Source organism: Rhea americana, unplaced genomic scaffold (genome assembly GCF_003343005.1).
Source record: "Rhea americana isolate MKP2758 unplaced genomic scaffold, rheAme1 scaffold_274, whole genome shotgun sequence".
NCBI lineage: Eukaryota > Metazoa > Chordata > Aves > Rheiformes > Rheidae > Rhea > Rhea americana.
The window spans coordinates 840403-851085 of NW_028186395.1; the positions used below are offsets into that span (position 1 = coordinate 840403).

General features: G+C 38.5%; 1 protein-coding gene across 1 annotated transcript in view; it reads right to left on the reverse strand.

The window, feature by feature from the left end:
* Positions 1-10602, reverse strand: part of HSF5 (heat shock transcription factor 5) — a 25150-nt gene extending 14548 nt beyond the window's left edge. Inside the window, exons 1-2 of the mRNA XM_085308404.1 lie at positions 10056-10602; positions 6280-6654 (exon numbers count right to left, since the gene is read on the reverse strand). Of these exons, the coding sequence (XP_085164530.1) occupies positions 6280-6654; positions 10056-10602 (922 nt within the window). The remainder of the gene's footprint in view (positions 1-6279; positions 6655-10055) is intronic.
* Between the last annotated feature and the right edge of the window lie 81 nt (positions 10603-10683).

Sequence of the window (10683 nt, forward strand, 5' to 3'; positions counted from 1 at the left end):
AGAGAGAGAGAGAGATACAGCCCTTTTCATCAAGCAAGTATACCTCAGAAGAGATTTGATTTCTGCCATGGATGGACAATTTCTCACACTCTTTAGGACACAATATGTTGAAAATGAATACTGCTTTATGAAAATGGAATTGCTGTCAGCTGGATTATAACCAACACAGAAATTAACACTTACAAACAACCAGAGATCAATGAACAACATAGTTCAAAGACCAGGAAAGGACTGAACATTCTGCAGCACAAATATTCTTGCACATGACCATATTTCAAACATACTGAAAATACATTTGGATCTCAAAAGATATTGCAAAGTACTCAAGCAAAGAAGTCAATACTAAAAGGAATTTATTTAAAAGCATGTTAACAAAAATATTTATAAGTACAAGTTAGAAATCCTGGCAGCTGAACAAGAAAAAATAGAAGTATAATACAATATAGAATTGCTGGACAATGGATAAACAATATCTGATGGTAAGATCAGGGTGGCAATGAATATATGGATAAAGTTAACCTTGTTGATGTATAATATTTGGATTTCCAACAAGCTTTTGACAAAGTTTTCATCCAAAATTAAGCAAATTCAGCAACACCATAAGAGGGAAAGTTATTCATTTAAAAAATAATCTGTCTTAGAGATAGGGCACAGAAGACAGAAATAAGTAGTCAGTTTTCACAACAGACTGAGGTCACCAGTGGAGCTCCCCAAGCATCTGTACTGGGACTCATGCTGTTCATCATTTTAATAAGTTACTTTAAAAAGGGGGATGAGCGAGCTGTGAGGTAATGTTTGCTGATAACACCAGGTTATTCAGAGTAGAAAAGAGCAGTCAGCTATGAAGACCTGGAAAAAACCTTATAGGATTGAGTGGTTAGATTAAAACAACAACAACAAAAAAAAAGCACAAAAAAACCCACCCAGCACATTAAGTATGATGTAGATAAAGCTCTGCATGTAAGAAAAATAAATTGATTTCACACATTAAATGATTAAATGATTAACTGGCCATCAGTAATCAGGAACTGGATCTTTGTACTAAAGTAAATAGTTCCAGGAAAACATCAGTTTAACACTCAGCAGCTGTCAGAAAGACCTCCCCCAAAACCGTGAACACAGCAATCGGATTGCTGGGAACTAGTATAAAAGTACAAATCCATGGTTTATCCACACCTTGACTATCCTGTATATTTTTTGGACTCTACATCTCAGAAGACTATAAGAATAACAGAATTGTAAAAGGTTACAAGAAGGGTAATATGGATAATCAAAGGTATACAACATTTTCTTGAAGGAACAACTAAGTGGGCTAGGACTCTTCAATGTAGAAGAAAATACAACTAAGGCAAATATGACAGAAGTCTTTAAAGTTATGAAGAGTGTAGTGAGGGGGTTATGGATAGAGAGAAGTTTACAAACACACATACAAAATAAGATAATTAATGAACACGCAGTAGGATCAAAAGAGGGRAAAAAAAAGGAGGGTCTTTGCACAACATGCAATTAACCTATCGAATGAACTCCTTGTCACCGGATGTTCTATATGCAACATGTCCACGTTGGTTGGGAAAAACAGACAAGTTCACGGAAGTAAAATCCACTGAGGGCTATTAAATACAAAAAAACTCCTGTTAGGGCTCATTAACTCTCCAAGTCCAAACTGTAGTCGTATTTTGGAAAAGCATCAACCCACACTTGCTCTACTGTTGTACTCTTCTTTGAGCATTACTGTCAGAGGGAATGATAGATTTTTGGTTTGGCTGAGGCTAATGTTCTTCAAAGCAGAGAACTGTTCATTAGAGAATTTTTCAGGTATTCATGAAGCCCTATTTTCTTGACACAGGCAAAATTAAATGGATTATATAAAAATAAAACAGGGAAATTTAGCTGGAGGGATCACAGAATATTAGCATCCCTAAAATCATTCTAAAGTCAGCTATCAATAATATTGRTGAAATTAATTTGTTTTCGGGAGTTAATGATATTTACAAGATATTTGCCTATATATAATGATATTTACAAGAATCAGCCTAGTCATTAAAAGTCCTAAAAACTGAGGAATGATGTAATATCCAGCTTCTGGAAGACAAACAATAGAAGGTTCTAAGAGGCAACTAGGGATTCAGTATAAGCATTTAATTCAATAATAGAGCCACAGGTCACATATACAAAAATGTAGTCACCTGAACAGATCAAATCTCATCAAATTTTTGTCCAAGATTAGAAAAACAGATTGCAGAGAAACTGCATTAAAAATATTCTATGCAAATTTTGAGTCACTCTGTTAAGTAAACTCGAAACCATTGCAATAAAATGAAACTTCTTATGTTGTCTCAGGAGGAGGGAGATGTATATTATTTTGCCTACTCTCACTGTATAGAGAGCCCATAGACAGAAGTACAACAAACGAGTAATAATCTCTGTCGAAGACGTGGAGGATACAGCTATACCAATAAATTAAGATTCAGAACCATTCTCCAGGTCCCCAGCCCATGCCAACCCCTGAACTAAGCACAGGACTTTTGGGGAAGAGTGGTAACAGGCTGACAACAGTTGCCTGCTGATATAGGCAACCAAGATCTCTTAACCAGGAATTTGCCCTAGTGAAGTTTAATAAACTAGCATAGATGCAACCAGATATTCTTGTGTTCAGTCATGGTTTCAGCAAAGATGTATCTTGCCATATATACYGAGAAGTTGGAACTCAGATGTAAACAACAATCTAAGAACATCAAAAAAGTGCTGTGAGGTTAGTTCAGCTATACAATTTCTGATCTGCCTRTGTGCTTTTTATGGGCTGCCACATGTCACTCAAGCCCAAGAAAGCTGAAAGCCCCAGAATTTATACAGAAAGAGTACAATTAACAACAGACCTTTACCAAGCTTGAATAACCATGGTAATGTTCTCCAAAGATCTGCTGGAAATTGCAAAACCTCATATACCATCTCTATATATTTAAGACTGCAAGGGACATTAACAAATGTTATACTAACTCTGTGCCAAAATGAGTGAAACTAAAACTAAACACCTTCTTCTATTCCACCACAGCATGAAGGACCTGGAAACCATTCTTTCAATGTGAACTTATGTCAGATCTGAAAATTATGTCTAAAGGAAGCTAATTACTCATCAGACCACTGGCTCAACAGTACTCAAAGCTGTTTAGGAATAAATGAAATGCAATTGTGCCTATTCCTGCCAGATCAATAAACCCGAATGGAACTGAGTAATGGACCTGAATACAAGAAATATGCAAGCTCCTGTCCTGTACCAAACAGAAGACTGATTAAAAAAGAGTATGATATCTAAGGTCTTTTCCATAAGGGAAAGTGGAAATGACAATATTGTTTGAAATATCTTAGACATTCAATCTCATTACTACTAGACTCAAATGTCCAGCAGCTGTCAAAACCAGTCATCTGCATTCTCTACACAGTTAATGAAAAAACAGATTCATCAGAAAGTGATTGTCTTCTAAAGGCATATGTCTGAGAAAGCTAGAATGACTCAACCTTTGGAGGTGTCTGTTTCTCCCCACTGACTATATGAGTAGTATAGATGACAAGCCCAGACACATGCAAGTAAAGAAAACATTCAGATGAATCTTAGGCAAGATTAATCCTACTACTATTTTTATGAGAGTACTAATAATACATCTAGACTGCTTTTCTCAAGGGAAAATATGGTACTATTTATGCTATGTTAAAACAATTTCTATATTTTTAGCTGCTTCTTTAAGAATCCAATTCTAACTGGCATGTATATAAATTTTAAGCTTTTCATACAAATAAATATATTTATTGTAAGAGAAGGTGTATCGTTTTGAATAAAATGACTACTCCTATCATTCACCAGAAAGGTTATTATATTTAAATGAACTTCACAGCCACGGATGTCTTCAAAAGGCATGATTATACCTGTCACGTCAGGTGGGACCAGTAACTGATGTTTACAACATAGTCTCATTGACTGATTTTTCATCATTAGGATTCTCATTACAATAAAGCTTCACTACATTTCTTTGATGCAATGCTGCTACTGTTAAAGGTTTTGCAGATAGCTGAAAGCAAATAATTAAAATAATTATCCTTAAATGCAAGCGGAAAAAGTATCCAGATTAGCATCTTCCATTCTATTGCCCTTCCAATGAGAATAATAACGAAGATCAAGACAATCTTTTTGTCGCTGAAATTAACAAACAAATATACATAAAGAGAACTCTTTTGATAAAATTCTACTATAATTTAATGAGACTTAAAACTTATGTCCATTAGAAATGAAATGAAAAAAGTCAATTGTAAGATTGAACACATTTTATGGTTAACTATCACTTTCCAAATAAGCTAATCTTATATAAAGTGTTCTGTGCTCTCAGTATGAAGAGAAGTAGACTTCTTCATGTGGACATAGGATGAAATAAGCATTCTGTATTCCATATCTTAGAATATACAGAAAAAAAGGATAACATAGATTAAGAGATATGCAGAAACAGAAGTTAAAACACTGTAACCATCCTAACGCACTCTGAAAATGAAAAATTTATGATATTCTCTAGTGAAATGGCAAACTTTTCTTCTCAGAAACACTCATAAATTCATTGGACCTTCCAAAAGCCTCAGATTCCATAAATTTCCCTATTTGTGTTCGAACTATGCCTTAATTTTTGTATACAATATATTTTGATATATTTTCATGGGTTTTTGAAGGTTCTGCCTGTACCTTTTCCATATTGCTGCAAAGGAGAGGAAAAGATTCAACAACACAGCTGATTTCTTCTTTAAGCTTTTATAATTCCAGTAGACTAGACTAGAGTCACACAATTTTAGAGATCTATATATTAATATCCAAATTAAGCTAGTCACCCTCAACTCCTCTACAACTAATATAGCAAAACAGGCATTTCCACTCATCCTAAGACAAAGTTTAAAACATGCTATATGAAACACACTCTAGACATGTTCATYTCTCTCCTTCGATGATAGTCAAAGGACGAGCTCTGATGAAGACATCTAAAATTCAGTATGATGACCTCCAACCTATGCTTTGTAAAAATGATAGAAACATGAAGTAGAGACCCTCTCCCACTCAAAGGATACTCTGCTCCCAGGAGGAGGCTTAATAATTTGCAACTTGCAGTGCAGCTGCTAGTTACCTCAGCAATCTCTGCAGGTAGCACAGGGCAAGGTAAATGTGGCAAAAGTCACCTGTCTCTCAACCTTTATGAGTGTCCACAGGAGATACATAACTCTCCAGAATCCTTCCTTGACAAAAAGTATGTTAAGGAGACTATAGTGACCACTGGTTGAAACATAGGCTAATATTCTCAAGAGAGCTGTTAGAAGATGAGCACAGAAGATGAGCACAGAACATGCAYGCAGATTTCACTGTGTACAACTTGTTGCAGAAAGAGAGCAGCCACCACATTTAGGATTTCTAAACAGGGACACATGACTCAGTGAGGGCGCAGCTGCCAAGGGAGGAACAGGCAGAAGATAAGAACAATAACTGAGTTTTAGTTCAAGGAAAAAGTCACTATGTTTTATATTTCAGAAGCTCAAGGAGGAAAAAAGAATTACAACATTTTTCCAATTCAAGGCAAGGAGAAAGAGCAGTACAATAATTTGCTTCAACAACTTTTCTTCAGGGAAGCATGGGAAATCACTTGTGTGAAGTGACACCGAAAATTTTAATAGAAAATTTTTAGATAAAATTAGAAAGTAGTCAAAACTTTCGTCACTCTCCCATTTTTTGTGTATTAAAAAATACAACAAAAAGAAGATAAGCAAGAAAATTATTTCTTAAGAATATACGAAGATAGCGGCACACGTTTTCAAGCAGAATGAAATATCCTGATTGGTAACTGTCTTTAAAAAGTTAACTTGGGCAAACATGAGATCAAGGACTTGTACATTTACTTTCAGCCAGTTGTCAGGACTTCAGCAGTATCCCCCTCAGTGTTCCTTAATTGGGAGGGAGAGGGGTGAAAGTTAGGCTAACATCAAGTTGTTTTGGACAAATGTTTTCTTTCTCTCCCTTTAACCTCATCAATGTGGCTTTCTGGAAAATCAGTAGTGGACATAGCATTTTCAAAATCAGGAGGGAGTACATGAATATCAAACACAAAATCTTTCTGCTGTAACACTCTCTCTTCCATTTAGACTTTATTCTATCTAATTCTCACTTGAAATACGCATATTCCAAAGAGCACTGTAGATAAAAATTAAGTATCACTTTTTATCCTTTTTYGAAAGACAAGTAGAAAAAAAATTTCCTACCTGTTGGATAGTAGGCTTGTGAGTACTGCACTGAGGACGTGTAGCTGCTGTATTTTGGAGGAGAAGTAGTCACTGTTTGAGACCCTTGCTGAACATGCATAGGGGAGGCACTGGGCTGGAGTGTGTATGTGACCTCTGTTGGAAACCTYTGGAGCACAGGAAAGGCAATCCCTTTATCTGAAAATGTTGCAGAAGCCTCCACATGCCCTGGAACCAACCCAAGAGAGTTCGGCCATGTTCTGGAAGGGACTGGAGTCCGATCTGAACCTTTTGAAGGCAAAGTGCTGTGGCTCTGGGATGAGGTTGATATATAGGAGTAGGGAGATAAACTGTCTCGATGATAAGATCGATGAAACTGTCCTACAGTCAGCGGTCCTGCATTGGTTACAAAATAAAGTAAAACAAGTGTTAATGAAAAGAGCTACAACAGGCAATAACAGGAGGAGCCAAGACTCTACAACATTATATGGGAAGACTATCTTTACTCCAATGCACTTAATGGAGAAACAGACTGCATTCTTCTCCACTAACAAAAAGTAACACCTGCAGTAGCATATTAGTATAATATTAATACAATGTTACCTATGTAGCATTTCATCTCCTTAAACAGTACAAGTTATCAGTATTTATAAATATGCTATTAAGTCACAATGCATAATAAATCAGTAAACCAAACTAAAGTGATTCAGGAAGTGTTGTGTAAGTCAAACAACATGGGGAAAAACAAGAAAACAAACAAACCGAGGAAGTCATAAAGCAGGACTGTACCAAACTCCAAAGTGGAATGCTCAAAGATAGTTAAGAGAAAGACAATGTCAAAATCTTCAAAGTGGCTTTGAAATCCTAGCCCAAATGCTTTATGGCAAGTCATTTAATTTGAGAAAAAAAATCCAAAGATAGAAATGTTTATTCCTAATTCTAAACAACAGAAAGAGAAGCAGGCAAGGATATAAAAGCAACTGTTTCCTTCCAACTCTCATTCTTGGTACTAGTTTTGTGTTCCCTAGCATGAAAGAACAGAACTGTAAATTAGCTGTGGAAGTAGACAGAATGACACATTACTCAGCTTCTACTATGTATGTTACAGAGTGAGCTAGTATTAGTAATGAAGAGAACAAGTGTTAAGGTAACCTATAAAAGAAAAAATAATTAATTTATAATCAAGAGCTGGCAACAATGGTTATGGTTAATTGCACTTTTTTTAATAAGACTTTGGGTTTTACAAATTTATCTAACATTAAAAGTTTTGAATAGGTAGTTTCTATACCCAGATTCTGCCCTAGACTGATCTGGCATTTCTGCAAGARTAAGTCAGTCTTTTTTCAAGAAGGAGAACAAGTAAGAATGTTATAGTTTTAGTAATTCATTTGTAATTCATTATTGTATATGTTTTCAGAAGAACATCCTCTCACACACAGCTATGCTTTTATCAATATTAAGGTCCATTTGTCATTTTTATCATCCAAGTTTTTACAAGTAGTTCAACTTGTTGAGATTAAAATATCCCAAACAACTTTGCCATTTTGTTATTTCCTGGCTATTTTTTTAATTCCTCTCTTAGTTTCCTCATTTAATCTGCTATTATTCCACGCAGTGATATTCACTCTTATACCATGACAGCTTGCTTTCTTTTAGAGTTGTGGTCAATGTTTCAAGCATGTCACCAAAACACCTATGCTCACCAAATTCCTAAAGAACTTCTGCATTTGTGACTTCTCCACAGTGTGTTATATATAGCCATGCATCCTGCTAATTATAGCCTGACTTCCAGGCAAACTCAATCAATACAAATAGTCCTGAAGGTTTTCTCAAGTCTGTAGTTCCCTAAACTCATTCTAAAGAACTTTTTAAGAAATTAGCCTCACATTTTCTTGTCACTCCTATGATGAGGACTACTTTAAGAACAAGGTCATGTATCCACCATTATTCAGCAAATTCATATTAAATCCTTAAGGAAAAAAAAAAAGCTAAGTAAATACCACTTGGCACTAAAAACATTATTAAGATTTAATATATAAGCTTGTTTATTTCCTATTCAGTATTTTTACTATACATAAAAACAGAAAGTGAATAGAAGTATCAGAATTACTTTGTTTATATTTTACCTTACGGTATGTTGTTTATATTTTACCTATGGGTATAGAAATTAAAATTATTTAGTTTTAATACATAAACAAATTACCAGAAGATGTCAAGTTACTATGCACTCGTTGCTTCACAGGAATCGTCCATGGACATTTAACACAGTTACATGGTGCAAGGCATTTGGAACAATCTGACACTTTGCAAATAAGAGCATTGTCAATTACCTCACATGTACAGCAGAGAAAAACATGTCCCAAAACAGTCATTATGGAACAGAGTGAACTGTATGTTGTCAGACTTGAGTGTTTATATATAACTCCTACATTTTCCCTGTTCATTCTATAGGTCTTTCTAGAACCCCAGGTTCTGGGAGCAAAAGCTCTCTAAAACTGCATCCATAAAAACAAAGCCAAGAAATTGAAAGGCTGAATTTTTCATAGGTTTTGCAGTAGCAATGGCCTGCATTATGGCTAGATAGACCAGATTTTGTAGCAGAAATCTCAAATAACTCAGCCTCAGAAAGGTTTAAACAAAATCTTAAATGTTTTCTGGCCTCAATTTTGAAATAAATAAGCCCCTGCTCTTCTCAAGTGTTTCATTTTTTTTCTTGGTATTACAAGTGTAATCCTACATGTACAACAGACAACATCAGTTGAATTAGACTACAGTTTCTGCAATGAAACAGTAACCAAGAATAAATTCATGATACCTTTAATCTGTTCTAAATAAGGGCTGATACTGCAAGAAGCAGTACTATCTGCCTCTCCCATTCTCCTAGTGACATAATTCCTATCAGTTTTCTTGCACTGGCTCTTACAGTACCAAAAACCATGTGGTATATTCACTTTGCCAGAGAGCCCACCACRAAAAGGCAGCTCACTCCTCTCTTTGGATCATTGTGCTGAACCAATACAGTTGCTACATCTGCTGCAAGGAAGATGGTAACACACAACCAAGGGAATAGAGTGGGACTACATCTTTGGCAGCAGTCCACAGTCAGATCAGACCAGAAGCATCATGAAACAAGATATTCACATCTTCTTTATATAGCATCAAATACATTTCTCATGTTTATGTGGAATTCATGAAATAACCCACTGAGAGCTCAGACTTGTCTCAGAAAACTATGATTCTCTAAAGGAGAGACAGAAAGAAATAAAACATGTTCCAAAGCTTTTAAACATATTAGTTCCACCCAGTTTTCACCTACTCATCCACCCTATCTGAAAAACTACCTAGTTTGTAATTCTTTTTTGGGGGGAGACAACTGTCAGAACTCTTACTACCAGGTCTTTTCTCCCTGTCTGAACACTCCAGTTGCCACTTAACATGAGACATCATTTTACCAAGACCTAATGAGAACTTTGTGAGCATCCCTCCCAGTGGGCAAGGAGGAATAATGTACCTCTGGCAGAGCTATGCTAGCTCCACAGAGATGGGATAAGCGTGTTCTTGCTGTAGTCCTACACCATGTGGAGAGTGGAATGCAGATGTGACTGAACCTACTGGTGCTTACTGGCAGGATAAGACCTACCCATACGATGAACACCCTGTTTCCCACACGGGTTGGATTCCGTAGGCCTGCCAGCACGGCCAGGTAACCCTCTTCCCTCAGAKGGGGGCCGATTCCCACAGGGACACGCTACCTAGTGCTTATCAACCCCACGGCAGCCCAGCCCGGCCCGCCTCACCGGGCTTGTCGGCCTTGCCGGGAGTCGAGGGCGGCGGCAGCAATGAGTCCCCATGCAGTGAAGTGCTGAGCAGCCGCTGGAAGCGATTGGGTGGGCGGCTGGCCACCTCCAGGCCGGCCGCCAGCTTCGCCTTGTTGGCGCTCGTGAGGCGCTTGAGGTGGACGAGGAGGTCCGGCCGGTCGCGGCGGAAGTGCGGGCTGTGGAAGTGGTGCAGGGGCCCGCCGCCGCCTGCCGCCGCGGGCCCGCCCGCCGGCCCCGGCACCACCTTGCGGAAGCCRTAGAGGTTGAGCTGGCGGATGAAGCTGGTGAAGTTGGTGGTCTTGAAGAGCTCGGTGGCGCCTGCCGCCGCCCCGTCGCCGCCCGGCCCCGCGCCGTGGGCCGGCGCCGCGCCCAGCAGCTCGGACTCGAAGAGCGGCTGGTCGATGAGGAGCCCCTCGCCGCGGGCGTCCCAGCGGATGGAGCGGAACCGCGGGCTGTTCACCAGCCGCCACAGCTTGGCCGGGAAGTTGTTGGGGTTGATGGGGGCGGCCAGCAGCGGCTCCTCCATGGCGACGGGCGGGGGTCGCCGCCGCCGCTCGCGCCCCAACGGCCGCCGCGCGAGGGCCTCCGCCGCCGCCAATCAGCGCCG